At 39.0% G+C, this 20,960-nt stretch overlaps 1 protein-coding gene across 2 annotated transcripts in view; it reads right to left on the bottom strand.

The window, feature by feature from the left end:
• The window catches only part of GRHL2 (grainyhead like transcription factor 2), a 96,639-nt gene that overhangs the window by 33,496 nt on the left and 42,183 nt on the right, over window positions 1-20,960 (bottom strand). For both annotated transcript variants that reach the window (XM_081951188.1, XM_081951189.1), the window contains exons 8-9: window positions 17,930-18,024; window positions 6,325-6,483 (exon numbers count right to left, since the gene is read on the bottom strand). In XM_081951188.1, the coding sequence (XP_081807314.1) occupies window positions 6,325-6,483; window positions 17,930-18,024 (254 nt within the window). The remainder of the gene's footprint in view (window positions 1-6,324; window positions 6,484-17,929; window positions 18,025-20,960) is intronic.

Genomic DNA, 20,960 nt, shown 5'->3' with positions numbered 1-20,960 from the left:
CAGCTCCAGCACGCATGTGCATGCCAGCCAGCTCATTTTTAGCCTTCAGGAGGGCCGGGAGACGCCATTTTCACCCTCCCCAGGCTTCAGGAAAGCCTCCGGAGCCTGGGGAGGGTGAAATCTCCCCCCCCCCATGCAGGGATCGCTTGCACATGTGCAGTGGGGGTGTCGCTCGCACATGTGCAGGTGGGGGGTCATTTGTACATGCACAGGTTGGTGGGGATGTGCGCATGCACAGAGTTTTGTCACACCTTTAGAAAAAGGTTAGCCATTACTGACCTCCTTCATACCAACTGAGAGCAACGGGGAAGCTTAACATATGTAGGAGAATTCATAGAGCATGGATAGCTCTATCGTCCAATCTGCCCCTCTATTTGTTGCCTGTGATGGCCACCTCACTCTGTTGAATGGTAGGGCTACCTCTGCTTGAGCTACTGATAGTTCTTCTTCTACAAGTGCCACAAGGCATAAGAGATGGTTCAAATGACAACCTGGAAGAGATTTCTTCAGTCTATATTATCCCAATGTTTGATGCAAAGAAATAATATTTGTATCCGTGGTGGAATATCTCCCAATTTATAGCTATTCCTCTGTTTGCAGCGAGGGCAGTCAGAATCCAGTGTACAATACACTGGATGGACAGAAGAGTTTGGGCTAACTTGAGGGTGCAGCCAGGTAGTCCTTGATTTATAACAGTTCATTTAGCGACCGTTTGAAGTTACCACAACACTGAAAAGTGACTTGTGACCGTTTTTCACATTTATGACTTTTGCAACATTCCCATGGTCTCGTGATCAAAATTCAGACACTTGGCAACTGACTCATATTTATGACGGTTGTAGTGTCCCGGGGTCGTGTGATTGCCTTTTGCAACCTTCTGACAAGCAAAGTCAACGGGAAAGCCAGATTCACTTAACAACTGTGTTACTAACTTAACAACTGCAGTGATTCACTTAGCAACTGTGCCAATAAAGGTCATAAAATTGGGGGGGGGGGGTCCACTTAACAACTGTCTTGCTCAGCAGCATAAATGTTGGGCTCAGTTGTGGTGGAGGACAACCTATAAACCCAAGAAAGGTTTTAGAAGGCTATGGATCTGAAAACAATATTCTGAGTTACTGACATGCATGAACCATTCGTGAAGAAGTTGAGTTTTTATTAATGTGCTTGTTACTCCTTGGTCTCAAAGAGTGTTTGAATAGGGTTGCCTGCAGTCCAAGAACTGCAGTTTGAAGGAACTCTTGGCTATAAATGGTTATCTTAGGACCACATTCCCAAAGAGATTTATGGTTCCACTGATCCATATGACTATGATTAAGTGTTGTACCTTATGATTCTTGATGAATGTATCTCTTGTCTTTTTATGCACACTGAGAGCATATGCACCAAAGATAAACTCCTTGTGTGTCCAAGCATACTTGGCCAATAAAGAATTCTAATTCTAATCATTACTGGGAAAGTAGGGTATAGAAATAAACCTACCTTCTCCAACCTAGTCCTCCCCAGAGGAAGTAGGATTAGAATTCCAAGCCATGACTGAAGAGAACTTCAACACATCTTGAGGGGACCCAGTTCAAGAAGGATAAAACCAACCAACCTCAGAATCCAGGGGCCTAGAGAGGTCTTTTGTAACTAACCTAACAAAGAATCTAAGCCTTCCCAATTTCTGGCAAATTGCAGCCTGGGGCAAGCTTCAGTTTGAATGATCACACATCCCATTTTAAGCCTCCTCAGCTACCCAGACTCCAGGTTTGATAAGAGTAACATTTTAACTACCCTTGTGCTCTTTTCTCTCACTTTTAAGAGGGCTTTGATTAGATCTGTCAACACTCATTTCCTGCTTCCCAACCATGAAATCTGAAGTATCAATTAAACAGGATAGTCAAAGTGATGAATATGTATAATTCAAAGGCTCCACTTGTCATCTATAGGTCACCTTTGATGAGTCTTAGTCTCTTAAGTTCTCCCCCCCCCCTCCTCCTTACCCCGCCTTCCTTTTTTTTAAAAAAACCCATCAAGCGGAAGAATAGTCAGAATAAGACTGTAAACTCCTTTGGTATTTACTGAGCTTTTACCAGGCAGCTGTATACTTAAATCTCTGCAAATATTTGACGTAACAAAATAGACGTTAAAACAGAACGCTTAAGAATCATTGCTTACAATAACTCCACCTCCTTTTTATTTAAAAAAAAGGAGGGGTTTTTTTTTACTGTGATATTGCATTGCAACTGTACTTGTTGAACAATCCAGAAGCAAAGTACATACACATTGAAAAGCATGCACGAGTCAAAAAGAGGGTTGTGAAAGTAACTACAGACCCCTCACATCCTGGACATAAATTGTTTCAACTTCTACCTTCAAAACGACGCTTATAGGACACTGCACACCAGAAGAACTAGACACAAGGACAGTTTTTCCCCGAATGCCATCACTTAACAACCAATTCCCACAATCCTGTCAATAATTTACCAAGAATGTATTACTATTGTTCTTCTCATCCTTCTTAGTACCTATCTCTTCCCACTTATGACTATAATCATGTTGCTTGTCTTTAAAATTTATATTGTTTTATTTGTTTCCTAGTATGATTTGATTTCTTATTAGTAACCTATGACTATCACTAAGTGTTGTATCTTATGATTCTTGATGAATATATTCTATTTTATTTTTCTTTATGTACATACAGTGCATTGAGAGTATATGCACCAAAGACAAATTTCTTGTGTGTCCAATCACACTTGGACAATAAAGAATTCTATTCTATTCTATTCTATGAGCTAATGGGATAGCTTGGATAGCCTTATATTGCTCTACCACTCTGTCATGCCTTCTCCCCACCCCATCCACTACTGCATCTTATTGAGTTCTCATTGCTTAGCAACCAGATCTCAGCTATTATTATTTTTTCCTCTTTATGGGCAGAGTAAAATTGCTGGACTGGGATGTAATGTCCAATGGTATCCCAACAGGCCTTTTCATAACAGCTTGGCTATCAAAAATCTTCCAACTTCTGAATACCCCTAAGGAGTGCCAAGAGTCTTGGGATCATAAGGGATAAAATAATATCTAATAAAAAAATATATGAGCAAGCATTCCTCTGGTGGAGATCAAGTGATGTCATGCTTTGCAGAGAACTATCTTACTCTGAAAAAAATAGTCCTCTATTTCAAGGCATCCTACTTTTGAAAGGCTGCCCAATCCAAGCTTAGTTTAAAAACAAACTATTAAAAAAGGAGAGAACAGAGGATTTTAAAGTCACACCCTAGGGCAAAACACGTAGACAGTAGAGCAAGATTGAACTCATAGATGGATCTCAGTCTTTTCATTGGTGAAGTTAGTTGTATTTCTCTTTGAATCGTAAGAAATCTTTGTCTTCGTTTGCACATTTACACAATATGAACATGACCATATCCTCTCTCTTCCTTCTCTCTCTCTCCCTCCCTCCTCCCTCCTTCTCTCTCTCTCTCTGTGTTTGTGTGTGCGCGTACGTGCATGTTGGGATGCTACACTTCCTCTTTTTTGACAACAGTGTAAAGAACCAAGAGCCATCTGATTTCCCTGTTACTATTTCTTCCCCTTCCATTTAGTTGTGTCTGGAGTCCCTGCAGTTTTCTTGGCAACGTTTTTCAGAAATGGCTTGCCATTTCCTCCTTCCTGGGTCTGAGGAAAAAGTGGCTGGCTCAGGGTCATTCAGCTGGCTTTGTGCCTAAAGTGGGACTAGAACTCACCATCTCCCAATTTCTAGCCCGATGCCTTAACTACTACACCAAAAGGGCTCTTTACTATTTCTAAAATAATTTTAAGAATGTCAATTGTTTATTCATTTGCAATGTATTTTGCACTGGTTTGTTAATCTGTATTTTTTTTCTTTTTACTAATTGTATTATTTCTTTTTAAAATGTCAATTTGTTCTAAGTGCTCCGTAAAAGTAATAGCAAAATATAATGTTATGTAATATAATTAATAATTTAATGGATATATCTGCTTTAATTGAAATATCAGTGTCTTGAAATTATTGCTGCCAGTTCATTTTATCTTTTTTTGCCCAAGAAACGGAAAGAAAATAGCATTACTATATGATTTAAGTTTCATAAATTAATAATAAAAATTATTCGGTTTGTATCTGCAGTTTTCTTTATTTACTCTAAATATAGGGAGCAAATAACTCACTCAGGCAGAACTTCTACCTTTCATAAAATATTCTAGATGATATTAGAATAGAAAACTTCCAATAGCCTTGGGAAATAAATTATGATTAAAATTCTACTCAAAAATTCTATTAAACCGATAAGTGGATAGGTTTTTTTAAGCTAAGCAGTAGGATTTTTTTTAAATGTATAAACTAAACCAGCTTCTCATAAGTAGTGGCTTCAGTAAGAATTTGGAGGAAGCCACACGGTTAAGTTTGTATTAAAATAATATATTGCTCATAAGAAATGTTTTAGTATTAATACCTGAGCAATCAACACTGCTGAACAACTAGATTTCCTACACCTATGAATGAGATGGAATGAAATTTCCGTGTAATTCCATACAAGATTCCAATGATTCTGGCCATAATAAAAAAAATAGTCACTTAGCAAAAGAGTCAAACTTTTCCCTTTTAATAAAATGCGTTAACCTTAAAAGGTGCTACCAGATTCCTGGTTTTAGCTATCTCCTTTTGAAACATGTCCTACTTTATCTACCTTTTGCCATTTTTTTTCCTCTTGGATTTCATCACGTTCCATCTCATTTGCTTTAACGCTTCAGAGATCAATCCAATTGTGTATGTCCCTATTCCAGGACTTTAGTTTTATGATAGGAATCCTTTCCCAGTTGTCTGCCAGTGGTGTTCTAAACTGGCTTTCATGAAATGTCTACTTAGAGTTAGTCCTTGACTCAACAACCATTCCTTCAGGGACTGTTTGAAGGGAGGTCGGTGCTGAAAAAAGTGACTTGCAACTGATTGTTACGCTTATGACAGTCACCGTGTCCCTATGACCATATGATCAAATGGGAGCTTGGCAACTGGCATGTATTTACAATGGCTACAGCATCCTTGGGTCACATGATCGCCCTTTGCAACCTTCCCAGCTGCCTTCCAACAAGCAAAGTCAACGGGGGAAGCCAGATTTGCTTAACAATGGCATGATTCACTTAACCACCATGGCAAAAAAGGTCAAAAAAATTGGGTGTGATTCACTTAACAATAATTCCCTTGGCAATGGAAGTTCTAATCCCAATTGTGGTTGTAAATCAAGGGCTACCTGTATTCTCCAGGACTCTCCTAGATATCTTCCTTTGACTAACTTCTAATGGTATACTCCAAATTGGACTATAATCTATAACTCCCAGCTCTGAGTTCTGGAGATTGTACTTCCAGCAATGGGTCACAAAATTGACCCATTGCTTTATTTGTAAATCTGTAGCCAAATATTTGTTTATTTGTTTGTTTGCTTATTTCCAGCTCTCAACTGTTATTGGGACCCAGTTTGGCGCAATGTTTAAGGCATCAGACTAGAAACGAAGAGACTGTGAGTTCTAGTCTTTCCCTAGGCACAAAGCTAGCTGGGTCACTTGCGCCAGAGGTGGTATCCAGCCAGTTCTGGAGAACCGGTAGTGGAAATTTTGAGTAGTTCATAGAACCGGCAAATAGGCTGGCCCCGCCCCTGCTGCCTCCCAGCCGATCATCTTTTGTTGCCCTGAACAGGAGAACGAGGCTGGAAAGCAGGTTAGTGGGGTGGGGAGGGAATGGAGATTTTACAGTAACCTTCCCCCAGGAATGGGGAGGGAATGTGGATTTTGCAGTATCCTTCCCCTGCCATGCCCACAAAGCCACGCCCACAGAACCAGTAGTAAAAAAAATTTGAATCCCACCACTGACTTGCGCCAGTCATTTTCTCTCAGACATAGGAAGAAGGGAATGGCAAACCATTTCTGAAATCACTTCTGAAAACAGTAGGGACTTCTTGCAATAACCAGGAGTTAGGACTCAGTCAATAATAAATAAATAAAATTGTGTGAGGGAAAGACTGCCGTTATCAACACAGAACCATTTTTTCATAGAGGTTGTCATTTGCCCTTCAGAGTTGTGAGTGACAGAACTTCTAGGGGATTCTGGAATATAAAATGTTAGCCCACGTAAGTTCCCCGCTTGCTGCTATCATTGAAATACTCAATAGCAAAGAAAGAATGAAAGAAATTGAAACAAAGCTAAAATGAGAAGGACTTGTAGACATAAACGGTGATAAAAACCGAATCTAGAAAAGGAATGATTAACTAAAGAAGGAAAAATGGTTTGCTCTCCCAGTTATGTCATAATTGAGAGATACATGATCTTACCTTGTCACAAAAAACTTTGATTTGACAGAAGGCCCGATGAATGGGCTTATTGCTGCGATTGTTGTAACTGTACGTGTCGATCTGAATCATCAAAGGAAGACCCTTGACTCCTTTTTGAGAAGAGAAATCTGTGCTTAAGCAGTTCACCGTGATGAAAATCTGATAGGGTTGAAAAAATAGAGATTTACACAGATACACTTTTCCACATAGAACGACCTGCAAGCTCTATTTCATATTTCAAGTTCCATTTGGAGCTCCCTTGAGAAATTTTCTTCTGTGTAAACAGACATCCGTGTGAGTTGCTTTACTTAATTATTACTTAATTTATAGTTCTTTCAATAAATGGAACTAATCGGGCAAAATGGTTTGTTCAGCTCAGTTAAAATACCTGTTAGACAAGTGCAGTGTTGGATCAATAAAATTACACTAGTGCAAGTCTCAGTCACAGAAATCAATATATGAAATATATTTCACAATAGTTTCTTGAAAATCATTGTTCCCCAAGGGGAACAAAACTATAAAACTAGTCACCATCATCGACCTGCTGATGGTGCCTGCTGCCCTACAAAATTGTCAACTGTACATGAGGTTTTAAAACCGACTGAATAAACAATATTCATTCCCTTGTAGGACTTGAATAGTAATTAGAGGTTTCAGGCTAGCTTGAGCTGCTTGGTGTCATTGGTTTTATTATTGTAAGATTTGGCATTGTTCAGTATTACATTAGAAAACATGCATATATTTCTGTGGATAATTTCCTGTTGTTTTATTAAAAGTTGTCTACTAATACCCCATTAGCACATGAACCTATGTCTAGGTCAGCAGCAATCTTTCTGTGATACAGGGCAAATATACCTTTAGAAGAGGGGTCAAACTCAAGGTCCGTGGGCCAGATCCAGCCCGCATGGTGCTTAGATGTGGTCCATGGGGGCATCCTGGAAACAGTGAAGGACCAGCCCATGGCAGCAAATACGGAGCTCGAGAGGGCCACACGCAGCCCTCATAAGCACCGTTTTTGCTGGTAGAGGATTGCACAAGGCTGTCACAGCCGAAAACAGAGATCAGGAGCCCATTTTCGCTGGCAGAGCGCTTGGGCCAACACAGGCGCCCCAACCTGAGTGATGTCAAGCTGGCCATGCCCCCCCCCCGGCCCCTTGAGGTTGAACATAATCCTGATGTGGCCCTCAATAAAATTGAGTTTGACAATCCTGCTTTATATAATGGGAGCCAATTTCTAAAAGGAGGGCAGAATCAGTGCCAAAACTAAATAAAAATCTAAATCAAGTATTAAATATAATAAATGTATTCTTTCTATCTATCTATCTATCTATCTATCTATCTATCTATCTATCTATCTATCATCTATCTATCATCTATCTATCTATCTATCTATCTATCTATCTATCTATCTATCTATCTATCTATCTATCTATCTATCTATCTATCTATACCTTTCCTCTTCTAGCACATTAAACTCTGCAAACTGGACACAATTTTGGAGGAACTCTGGCGCTGACCATGTTCTAAAATTTAATAACAAAACAAATCATTGCATAACTTTCCTCTTATCAATAATCTTAAAACCAAAAATTCTTATGGCAATAGGAAACAGCAGAAGAATTCTTAAAAGTAAAAGATGGATTTTACAAATTTTAATAAATGCTGCTAAGAGCTCTATGACATGAGTCTTCAAGCAGATTATTCCAGAATCATACTGTTGCGAAAAAGACTCTGCTTTTTCTGTCTGATAATCTAATCTTGGGAAATGATGATACTCTGAGAATATTGACTTTTGCTATGACTGCTGTAATGAGTGCCTCAGAGGGAAAAGATTATATGTTCCTGTAGGATGCATCTTTGCGTGAAATATGATTTTAGGTGTAATCTTTAAGTAGGACTGAGAAGTCAAGAAAGTCATTCGTAAGCACAGGCCAGACCAATTCCATATGCTAAGGGAATTCCAGACAAAATATACTGGCTATATATAATGAAGAACCCATCTTAAAACCATTGTACATTTAGCTAAGTCAATGTTTCTCAACCTTGGCAACTTGAAGATGTCTGGACTTCAACTCCCAGAATTCCCCAGCTGAGGAATTCTGGGAGTTGAAGTCCGGACATCTTCAAGTTGCCAAGGTTGAGAAACACTGAGCTAAGTATTGTCTACAATGAATAAGATTGGTTATAATTGGTTATTATATAGATAAATTCTGGGGACAATTTATAGTCCTAGTAAAATATGTGGTCTATAATCCTTTCTTTGTGGCTTCCAGAGGCTTCCTCTGGAAAACTAGAAAAAGCATTTGAAGGCAAGAAATTCATAAAAATTAAGGTAGACTTGACATAGTTTAAAAAGCGAATAGTTTCCCACAAATATCTAGAAAAAATTATGTCCTAGCCTTAATGCAATGTTGTCTTTTGATTTGCGACTGTAGGTATATACTCCATCAAATAAATCTCAATTTCTGATTACTTTAGAAATGTATCAATGTAAATTTTCTTGGCAAAATTACAAGAGTCATTTTCTATTTCCTCCTCCTGGAATATGTTTCAATTTTCCAGACTGGCCAACAGGGCTATTAAAATAGTAATCAAGTATGACCCTTACATTTTGAGATCAATCATGATTGACTAAATGCTGGGACCTATTCAGACATTATTCCCATTCGTCTCTCCAGAAAGGTTAAACACAGCTCGGGGCTATCAAAAGTTATCCATCACTGGCTTATTGTGATGCATTAGGCAGCTCTCAGTTGTCCATAGAGTTTAATCCTGATACCTTCTATCAGTTCAAATATCGATAATGCTGAGATAATACAATCAACTCATGCAACATTTTCTTGGACACTCTCACTGTTGTTGAATTCATTCAGAAAAAGAAGACTAAAGGAAAAGAGAGCTCGGTTTAATAGACTACAGAATGAAAAAAAAGCTTTGCACAGAGAACTTAGCAGCAATCATCTGATCACCAAGTAGATAGTACTGCCCAATAATTTAGGGTGAAGTCAGCTCAGCTTGTTTACTTGACCAAACTAAAAGCACAGCGGCATTTCTATTCTTGATGGTATCTCAGGAGTATGCTTACGAACTACACGGTTGAACTTTAACTGCTAGGAAAGTTGCTGGGGAAAACATGACAGATTCAGATCAAGCAATGAGCAGCGCTCCCTGTCTTAATATAAACTCCTTCAGGCAACTTCGGCACACAGAATTTAGAACATGTATGAAAGGGGGTGGCAGTGCTGTTCTGTTGCCCCCACCCCTTGATGTCTTCCACAGCACTATTGTCTGTCTATTGGTAACTGTTGATAAGCTTCATTTTGCATCTCTGACAATGGATGCAATGCAGAACAATATTCCCTTTGTTAGCAGAAATTTAGTCATTGGATTCTTAAAAAAGAACACCTCCAGAAAATATGACATAAAACATGTTTTTGAAGTTCAGATTCCCCCCCCCCCCCAGTATTTTCAAAGTATCTCGAGGTGGGGGGGCGGGGGAGAATAGAGGAACTAAGACTTCAGTTTCCTCCTTTAATTGGACTCAAAAGTTTAAAAATGTAAGTTTTATTGCTTTCTATGTAGAGGTATCACCATGTCTGTACATCACAAAGTGGATTTGTTCTAACAAGTGCCTTGTCGATTCCTGACATTAAAAGACTACAGTGCAAAACTGATTTACACAAGACCTTTGGAGGTTATAAGCTGGGAAGACTGAATTAAAGAAATAAATTCAGTTGTAGTAAATTATATTGACAGAGATGTACCGAAGAAGAGGGATGATGCAAAATATGTTACACAGATTATCATTCAGAACGTTAGAATATTCCTCTTCTGACACTACATACTGTATATCAGATCTCTTAAACAATCAAGAGAGGCACATTTGTGATGTGTGTCTGTCATATCAGTATTAATGTCATGTTCTTCCTTATAGCACACAGAGGAAAGTGGAATAGAAAGGGGGGGGGGGAGAATCAATGGTTTTTGGAAAGGTTTAATGCTCAGTACACCATCCAATTACCCTCCTTCTGAACCCACACTGGGAAGATTTATATTTAATTATGGAAAGGCAATTTGCAAGCATGTGAAATCAGCATTACTCAATTCCCTTAGTCTGTTTTTAAATCTGGTTTAGCTTTGTGGTTTGGATGATCGTGCTGCAGTGGCAGTTGCTTCTGAAAAATGAACAGCCCATCATCAATTATCTGGAAAATAAACAATCTTTCAGCAACACTCTGGTATCATTTGCTTTCAAAGGGGTTTTTTTTTTTGTAACTCCAGCAACAAGAAGTTCAAGAGAGAAGAGTAGATTTACAGCACCAAATGCTACATGGATGCTACGGAAGGAGAGACGTTTGAAGGAAAAGCAAAAGAGACCACAAAAGCATATTATCTTGCTAAACAAGGTAACACTGGGATGGAGTAAAGCATTGCACCTACTGCCTTGAGATCATGAGTAAAGATTGAGCAAAGGAAGAATAAAGCTTGCAAACATGACTCTTGAATTGTCATGTATCTTATCACAAATGCTATAATCCATTACAAGTAGTTTTCGACTGCAACCTTTCATTTAGCGTCTATTCAAATTATGATGGCACTGAAAAAAAGCAACTTACAACTGGTCCTCACAATTACAACTGTCACAACATCCCTGCAGTCACATCATCAGATTTTGGGTACTTGGCAACCAGTACGTATTTATAATGGTTGTAGAGTTATACATCACATAAATTCCATGGTGATTGTAGGGGTGGATGGTCGGTGAAGATGAGGGGAAGGAGCTGACTTCTGTGATGGATCTGAGAGCATGCAGGGCAGAGAAGAGACAAGAGCAACGGAGATCTGCAGATTACTTGGGAGAAGGTGCCACCTGTTTTGATTGCCTGCACCGGAAAGCTATTTATCAACAGCAGACAGAGGGAGGCGTTGCTGGGAATGTGTTTGGTTTCTGCCTTTGTGTGTTTTTTCCTGGTGCTTCCTGCTAGACTTTGGAAACTCTGAACTTCTCTTGTCAAATGAGCCCTGTACTTCAATTTGGCTTGGTGGACTTCTTTGTTGGAGCAATTTTCCATTGTTTTATGGACTTTTGGCCATTGCCTTGTGGACTAACCTTTTGGCTGCTTGTGGCTGGAGTTATTTGGGACAGTTCTGAGACTGGGTGAAGGGAATTGCTGGTGAACATTAATAAACTCTCTAAACCACACTTACATGTGTGTGTTTGTGTGAGTGGGGCAGCACATTTGATTGCCATTTGCAATTTTTCCTGCCAGGTTCTAACAAGAAAAGTCAATGGGGGAAGCTGGATTTGCTCAAGACCATGTTTGCTTACCATGTATAACATCAGCACAGACATGTAATGACTCACTTAAGGAAAGCAGCACTTGGCGATGGGAGTTCTGGTCCCAATTGTGGTCATTAGGTTGAGAACAACCTTCTTGTGCAAACATTTTTAGTCCAGAGTTTTTTTGAGTTGGAAAGCTCTACTTTTTCTTTGAGTACAATACAATACAATAGTAGAGTTGGAAGGGACCTTGGAGGTCTTCTAGTCCAACCCCCTGCCTAGGCAGGAAATCCTATACCATTTCAGACAAATAGCTATCCAACATCTTCTTAAAGACTTCCAGTGTTGGGGCATTCACAACTTCTGGAGGCAAGCTGTTCCACTGATTAATTGTTCTAACTGTCAGGAAGTTTCTCCTCAGTTCTAAGTTGCTTCTCTCCTTGATTAGTTTCCACCCATTGCTTTTTGTTTTACCCTCAGGTGCCTTGGAGAATAGTTTGGCTCCCTCTTCTTTGTGGCAACCCCTGAGATATTGGAATAATGCTATCATGTCTCCCCTAGTAAAATAGGTATGGTGGGCCAGAAGGAAAAAACCTACAGAAATTTCAATTAAATTGAAACAATACATAAGTATGCTGACTAATGTCCAGGCATGCATTTCATAACTCTCTCCTCCTGTTACAATAAGAATTACAATTTGGTAACTACTCTTGGCTGTCTGTAGGGTTAGAATCAAAATGCATGCATATGTCTCAAAAAGTGCCCTTCTGATGCACGAAAAAAGTCTCAGTGAGCTTTTGACCTGGAGCAGACTGGGCCAAAAGGAGTAGCACAGTCCATACCGCAACCAATAGAAGAGTATGGAGATGATCTTAAATATGATATTCAATAGCCGTTAAGTAAGTACCAGCTTAGTATCTAGTGTTGGTACCAGCATCTAGCAAATTCTCATAAGTTTACTGAGGACCAGTATCATGGTCTCAAGACTTGGTAATATTTTGTACCTTGCCAAAATCTAGCAACACTTAGCAGCTTGCAAACTATACAGTTCAATAACAATTAAAATATCTATGATATACCCTGAAACAAATACTGTAAATAACGAAAAAGAGTATTTTTTCCCCAAAATGGCACTGTGCTTAAATTAAGGTTCTTCAGACGCCCATATTTATAGTTTTACAAAATTGCTATGGAGGACTAGGTGACTCTCCTGCACTGGCAACAGAGGTGATTGGAGTATATCTCCTCTCCCACCCATCTCTGTTGTGTAGGAATGATGGCAGTTGTAGTCCAGTACATTCAGGAGACACCACAGGCATAGAGAGTGGTTTAGGAAGAAAAGCTTTCTCATTCCATTCAGACTAGATGCTTATCTTCTCTAGCAATGTTTCCTCTAGTGCTCATCCTCTCATCTCACCTCCCTTTAACTGGAGTTCGATTGGAAATGAATCAAGAAATTTATCTGTACCACCACACCTGCATAACATTTCCTAGAAGCTTCTCATGCATGCTCTAATAAAATTTTGCGAAGACTTGCACAGAACTCTCCTTAAAATTATACTGGAACAGCAAGAAACCATATAATCAAAACTTGTTTCACAGGAAGAAAGAAGTTTTATTTAAATATTCCAAAGTAGTAAGTAAAATAAAAGTAAAATCTACATAAACTACTAAGAGTGATGGTGCAACAAGCTCTTGACAGGTAGTCCTCAACTTATGACCATTCATTCAATGACAGTTTGAAGTTATGACGGCATCGAAAAAAGTGACTTATGACTGGTTTTAATGATCATTGCAGCATCCCTGTGGTCAAATGATCAAAATTTGAGTGCTTGAGAACTGGCATGTATTTATGACAATTGCAGTATCCAAGGATCACATGCCTGACATTTTCATATCTTCCTAGGGGTCTTCCAACTAACAAAATCAAGGGTGGGAAAGCCAGATTCGTTTAACAACCACATGATTCACTTAACAACTTCAGTGATTTGCTTAACCACCAGGGAAAAAAGTTTGCAAAATTAGCGCTACTCAATTAACAAACACCTTGCTTAGCAACAGATATTCTGATCCCAATTGCGGTCATAAGTCAAGGACCATCTGTAATACATCTGTCTTTGGTTCATATTACTATAAAATTGTCTGAATGTATAGCACCATCAAAACTTGCCAATGTGGTGACCAATTGCATTTTTCCAGAGAGGAAGACGTTGTCTCATTGCCATTAACCAAGAAGTCCTCCTCTCAAGTTATCATCAAATGCAGCAGGGAACACACCCTGGTTGAGATTAGGAGAATTCCCTTTTAAGGACACAACACAGGAAACAAATATTTGGATTCAGATAACAGATCCTAGATAAAGTGAACAATCTAGGATCAAGTATTTTCTTGCTCTGCTGAATACAGTCATCCAGCTCATGGTTTGTTCAATTATCTAGGTAAAGGTTCCCCTCACACATATGTGCTAGTCATTCCCAACTCTAGGAGAAGGTCCTCTTCTCCATTTCAAAGCCGAAGAGTCAGCGCTGTCCGAAGGCTTCTCCGTGGTTATGTGGCCAGCATGACTAAACGCCAAAGGCGCATGGAACGCTGTTACCTTCCCACCAAAGTGGCCCCTATTTTTCTACTTGCATTTTTACATGCTTTCGAACTGCTAGGTTGGCAGAAGCTAGGACAAGTAACGGGACCTCACTCGGTTACGTGGTGCTAGGGATTCGAAGTGCCGAGCTGTTGACCTTTCTGATTGACAAGCTCAGCATCTTAGCAACTGAGCAAATTATCTAGTTTTAGCCAAACATTTATCTAGTTTTAGCCAAACAGATGCAGAAGTACAAGATCCTGCAAAGCTGTTGACAGCCATAGGGAATAATAAAAGGCAAAAAAGAGAAATACCACAATTTATGCCAGTGAACTAACGTAGGTTAGCTTCTCATGACCCCTCTCCCCCCAATTTCCTGAGATATAAGAGGAAGGGAAAGAAAACACTGTCAGGTTTTGATGATTCCATTATTATAGCCAATATCAAAATTACCAAGTCTGTTTACGGATCTGGTCCAACTTAAAGGGCAGATACCAATAATGTCCACAGACTCTGAAGTCTTGTCTAGCATAAGACAGCTACGGTAGTTATAATCTTAACCACCTAATGGTTTAAAAATAAGAATCCTATTTATAGGAGAGAGAATTCCATGCCACAAAAAGATCCTATTAGCAACATATTAATTGTGAAACAAATTCAAGTACTAGTTATATAAAGTAGAACCATGGGTCACAAACCCTTCTGACCACGACCAAATCGGGTGCCAACCAAAAAATCTGCTAAATGTTTCACTCTGGTCACAAACACATCCTTGGGTAGTGATCAAACACAGCCGCGGCAATTTTCCCTGCATCATTATTTTGTGCGCGCATGCACAGCCAGTCTTGCTTCCGGTCACGACCAAATCGAGTTGCGACTGAAGTCCTGGAACGGATTACGGTCATGACCGGCGGTTCCACTGTATTTGTTTGTTTGTTTTTATGTTATGTAGTTACTTCGGAATACTCAACTCAGGCTAGAGTAGGGCATTAAATAAATACAAGTTCTTTGTGCAGAGTTAGCAGGATTTTTATAGCTTTTTTCCCTTATAAATTCCAGATAAATTCAACGCCTTTGTTTCAGCTCAATACCAATGTCTACAACAAATGTTTACATTTCATTTAAGCAGCTTCTGAAACCCTGCACCACACCCCAGCAACTACATAAAAATTCTATTTGCTGCAAAAGCCGATCACACACCTGTTCAATCATGTGTGTACACTGCCTTTCTTAAAGACGTCATGGTGTATTGGGAAAAACATTTTATTTTAAATGTGTTTGAAAGAAGTGCATTCTCCAATAAATATTTTGATGGTTGTGTTTAAATATAGTTTCCAGTTTTAATCCACATTTTTGAAATGTCAATCATTAACAGAAAACGTATTGTTACGATTGTTGTATTAAGAAGATTATTCTAGGAAAATGAAATATACATCTCTTTCTCACTGACATACACAGTTGAACTAGATTAGGAAAATCTACAGCCCCTAAAGATCTGAAGGATAATTATATTCTAGTGAATCAATAAGCTTCAGACTCAGGAATAGGCTGTTGGGAGTTCGCAGGGGTTTGGGAGAACCTCTAGAAAAGATTCTGTGCAATTTGGAGAACCCCCAAATTCCACTCCTGACTGGCCCCGCCCACCCTGCCCCTGCCGGGAGTCCCCACGTGGCCCGTTTTGCAGGTAAGTGCATGGCACGTGTGGAGTCTCAGGAAGGGAAAAAAACAGGCCTACCGGAAGTTCAGGAAGGCTAGAAACAATCTGTTTCGGGCCTCCAGAGCCTGGGGAGCTCGAGGAAGTCCTCCGGAGCCCAGGGAGGGCAACACCTCCCCCCCCCCGCCGTGGTACAGGAGGCTGACTAGGCCATAACCACCATGGCCACGCCCACCCAGCAACCAGGCAGAGAACCCCTTGCTAAAAATTTTGAAGCCCACCCCTGACTGCAGTATGCATTTAATCTGAATTTTACCACAGTAAATTAATATAGGAACTCTATGTCAACAGTTACCTGCTGGAGACATTCCCTGAAACCATTTCTTTTGACACGAGAGACTTGCAAAATGGCTTCCCTATGATCATAGCCACAAGGCTACACAATTTATCCCAGATGAACTGGGTGGGATCCTAAGGTATTGCTATAAATACCTAAAGGTCAATGCACTGCAACGATTGTCCTAATTATTTTTTACCATAATGATAAAAAAAAGAAAATCAGGTGGGCAGTGAATATGGTGAGAATTAAGGAAGTGTCTGGGGACACAGTAGCATCACATATATAATCTGATTTATCAACTCATTTCTGTCATTATGGAAGCTTTTTCCCTATGGTATTATTCCAGATGGTTGTGAAAGATTCTATCTGTATAGAAATGACTGATATGATGCAGATGTCAGATTCACATGTAACTCAGTAGTATAAGAGTGCATCATAAGGATGAGAACCCTAACCTATTTGTGTTCAGAGAAGAGCCACAGTTGAAAACAAGTTTCTATGTGAAAAATAGGAATGGTAATTAAGAATATCTCTCCAGCAAATTATACAATTCCAATATGCAATGGAATATTTGCCTCAGTAATTCCAGGAGGCATTGTTCCTTCATCTGCAAATATTACTAGTGCAATTGGTAATTTACAGGATTATGGATGTATTTTGGAACAAACATTCATGCTACATCCTTCTGATCCTGATATCATAATAAGCGGTTGCCATCTTGCAGATGTTGACCTTCTGCCCTTGTAGATATACCACTGAAGCTATCTCCAGATGATGACAAAGTTGATTCAGATAAATGCTTTTCAGCCAGAGTTGCTTCTAGAAGTATTACATGGTCAAGGAGAAGTGATTCTCTTGATCCTATACCAACTACACCTAAGGCAGGGGTGAAATCAACTTACTTTTGCTACCGGTTCACAAATGTGAGTGCACGCCCATGCATGCACAGGAGCTTTTGTGCATGCGCAGAGCGTCAAAATTGACTTGATGACATCCAGGCAGGTGGGCAGAGCCTGCTACCAAGCGTGCCTGCAAAGGTAAGCGAACAGCGACAGGGGAATCCACTGTGCCACGCGATTTAGATTAGCTAGAAAGCAGGAAATCTGATAATTCTAGCTAATATAAGTCGCGCGTCACAGCTGATCGTCGGAAATACTGGTTCACGCGAACTGGTAGCATATTTTACTATCGGTTTGGGCAAACTGGTCCGAACCGGTAGCATTTCACCCCTGACCTAAGGTCAATGTTCTATTAGTCCTGGAAAGTATTACCTCATGATATGCCATTCCCTAAAGTTACCCTGATTCACTGAAACTATTGAAACACCAAGGGTTTTTTTCTCACACATCTCATTAAGCCATAATATTTGCTTTTAAGTTAGTGTTATGCTTGAACCTATGTTTCAGTTTTAGGCATAAATGGAACTATTACGCTTTAATCAACTGTGCATTCCTAAAACCTTGACATAATATTTATCTATATATAATGTAGACAATTTCAAGTTAAATGGTCTGAATTTCTTAATAAAAGAGGATATAGTACCTCATGCAAACTTTCAAAATAACTTCACTGACATCTGGTACTTAAACAAGACTGATTTAAAAGTTCTCAATGGTTGGCAATCTTAGACTACTAGCATTTTGAAACACAAAATATTCATTATTGCAATGTCTGTATGTTTTACTGACTTTATTTTCTTCCCACGACAGTGCAAAATAATGCCTTAAATTTTGTTTGCTAAGCAGATCTCACCTTTGCCTCTTCATTAACATCCCAAGTGAATGAAACAGCATTATAGGCAATTTCTTCAATATTTCCAATGGTGTTGAAGCTTTCCTTATAATCAGCTGTAACAAACGATAAAAAGATCATAGATGCTTGTATAAAGTGCAGACATTTGTCCTTACATTCCAATATACTGTACATGTATATGTATATGTGTAGTTGTGTGTTTGTGGATAGATAGATAGATAGATAGATAGATAGATAGATAGATAGATAGATAGACAGACAGATGATAGATAGATAGATAGATAGATAGATAGATAGATAGATAGATAGATAGATAGATAGATAGATAGATAATTTTTGAGTTGTGGGTCAATTTGCCAAGACCAACATTTTCTAAACGATACTACAACAATTCTTCAAAGTTGGTAATAAGATACTTGAAAGATTACAGTAACCAGCTTCCCACTTATAAGCCTGATTATGCCAGCCCGATATTAATTTGGGTTGATGGCATTATATTAGCCAATATTTTATTGGGGCAGTTAATTATAGAACAAATAATTGGAGGGGTTTTTCCTGAAAAGTATGCAGAATTCAACCATTAATAAAAGACATTTTTTCCTGAATTGGCACCAATCAACTGTAGATGTCAACTAAATTTAGCTTTAAATAGTTTTTGCGAATCTCACAGAAAAATGTAATGAGATGCCAGCTGTCCTTTCTCTTTGTACTTGTGTTCTACAAACATTCACTCTTGATGAATAAGTAGAAGGATAAAATCTTCTTACATATTGTCCAGGAGTAGAAGACAGAGAAGGTTAAAAAAATAGCATGAGTAAAAGAAGCAGAAGAGGCACCACCTGGACTAGGAGACCCTGGCCAAAATAACACGTGCCCTCATCAACAATTAGACTATCACAATGCTCTATATATGGCGTTGCCTTCCAAATTTGCCGTTTGCATTATGCAGTAGCCTAGATACTAATGTGTGTGATAGCAATTGCAAGCAATAGCACTCAAGTTTATATACCACTTCATAGTGCTTTACAACCCTCTCCAAGTGGTTTACAGAATCAGCATATTGCCCCCAACAATCTGGGTCTTCATTTTACCAACCTCGAAAGGATGGAAGGTGAACTGGTGAGAATTGAACTGCCAAACTGCTGGAAGTCAGCAGAAGTAGCCTGCAGTTCTAACCACTGTGCCATCACGGCTGTGATAACAGCTACAGCTGTATAAGACCTTCACTGCAAGCACTGCTATTGTTCTCCATAGTTTCTCTGACATCGTTCAAAATATTGGTTTTAGCCTACAAAGTACAACATGCTTTGGCTTCCACTTGTTGGGGCCAATATGCTGATTCTGTAAACTGCTTGGATAGGGTGGAACTAGGCTGTCCTGTGTGCTGGTCCAGATTAGAGAAATATAACAACTCCCTGCATAAAGACACCATTTTTCTAATGTGGTCCCCACTTTGAAGAATAACCCCAAGTGGTAGAGCAGTTGTAGTTTGCAAGGCTGTAAAAAAAGGACTTCAGAGTCAATGTTATTGTGGTTAGTTTGGAGTAGTGCTTGTAAACTGTTCTTTTCTTTTTCATTTTAGTTCTATTATTGTTATGCTTTTATTGTTTTTACAGTTTTATTGTTGCATATTCTGAGGCTATTGTACATTTATGGCTTATTTATATTGGCAACCATCAGGAATCACTCCCATTGCAATGGCTTATAACAAATAAATAAATTGTTCATGGGTTGAAGACGGAAGTAGATCTCATCACACTTGGGCAGCTTTCCAAAATGCAGTTTTGTGCCAATCTAGTTTGGATGGAAGGGGGAAAAACATGAACATTCTGTATGACACATTCTTGATCATGGTCTAGAGATTGCTGGTTTATTATCTATCCTGCGATTGCAACGCATTCTATTCTCTAAGATTCCTTTACATTCATCAAAATAGATTTATAGGAATCTCAAGATTTTAAGTAGTGATATAAATGAACTGAAGTAGAACCTTTAAAGTTTTTATTACACATTCTAGGGATTCACTTTCAAAACAAATTCATGGGTAATATAAACTCAGAAACCAGCTTTTTGGAATAAAAGAATTATAGAATTAAACTAATTTAACTTCATAGAAAAGACTTCTCGTAATCAAAATGTACATTTCCATAATGAACATGTGAAAAACTTCTGCCCACTCTCTTGTCCCTTCTTTATTTTCTATTTTTTTAAAAAAAAATGAAACACATACATTCCGTTCAGGAGAAGATTAAAAGATTAATATTCCCCATAGTATTTACATGATAGCAATCTCTGACTGACTAAAAAGAAAGAATTTAGGGTAGACTCTTTTGAAAGACTGGGATGCTGTCTGGACAAGTGAAACTATCTGCTTGGAATGTTGAACACACCGGAGGGCACAGGGATCTGTGGAATTTTCAAATAGACCTGGTTTTCTTTAAAAGGAAGTTTCCCAGATGTCCATGTATCAGATTATTAATCTGCCTAGTAAAAAAAAGTTGGGGGGGGGGGGGGAATCCTTCACAACACAGAATAGTATTATGAAGTTAAGCTACTACTACAGGGCAATTAAAAATAATAGATAGAAGATTAGATATCAATGATCAACATTGTTAATATAAAACCCTGAATTCTAGTAGGGAGCACACCATCTCCCTGTCCCTACATCTTCCTCCTCCTCCTATTGTTCTTCTTCTAGCCTTCTTTCTGTTCCCCTGGCTTTTCTTGCAATACACACCCACTTTATATGGCTGCCCATCTATTCAAAGAAACATTGGGTAGAGAGCAAGCAAAAACAAAGCAAAATAAAAAATTTCCATTAAAAGCAAAAACAAGCAAAGCAACTCGAGGTCCAATACAATCTCCAAAGTCATCCATCCTGGGCACCCATGCCAATTTCCTGTTGTTAGCATCCTTGCCCCAATGCCTGGGAAAAGACACAATTCTTCATAGCCTTCCAGAAAGCCAATAGAGTCGGGACCATCCCAATTTGGGGATGGGGGTTAGATTGTTTCACAGGGCAAGCACCAAG

This window comes from Natrix helvetica, assembly GCF_964273705.1.
Source record: "Natrix helvetica genome assembly, chromosome: 4".
Classification (NCBI taxonomy): Eukaryota; Metazoa; Chordata; class Lepidosauria; order Squamata; family Natricidae; genus Natrix; species Natrix helvetica.
This window is presented reverse-complemented; position numbering and strand designations above follow the sequence as displayed.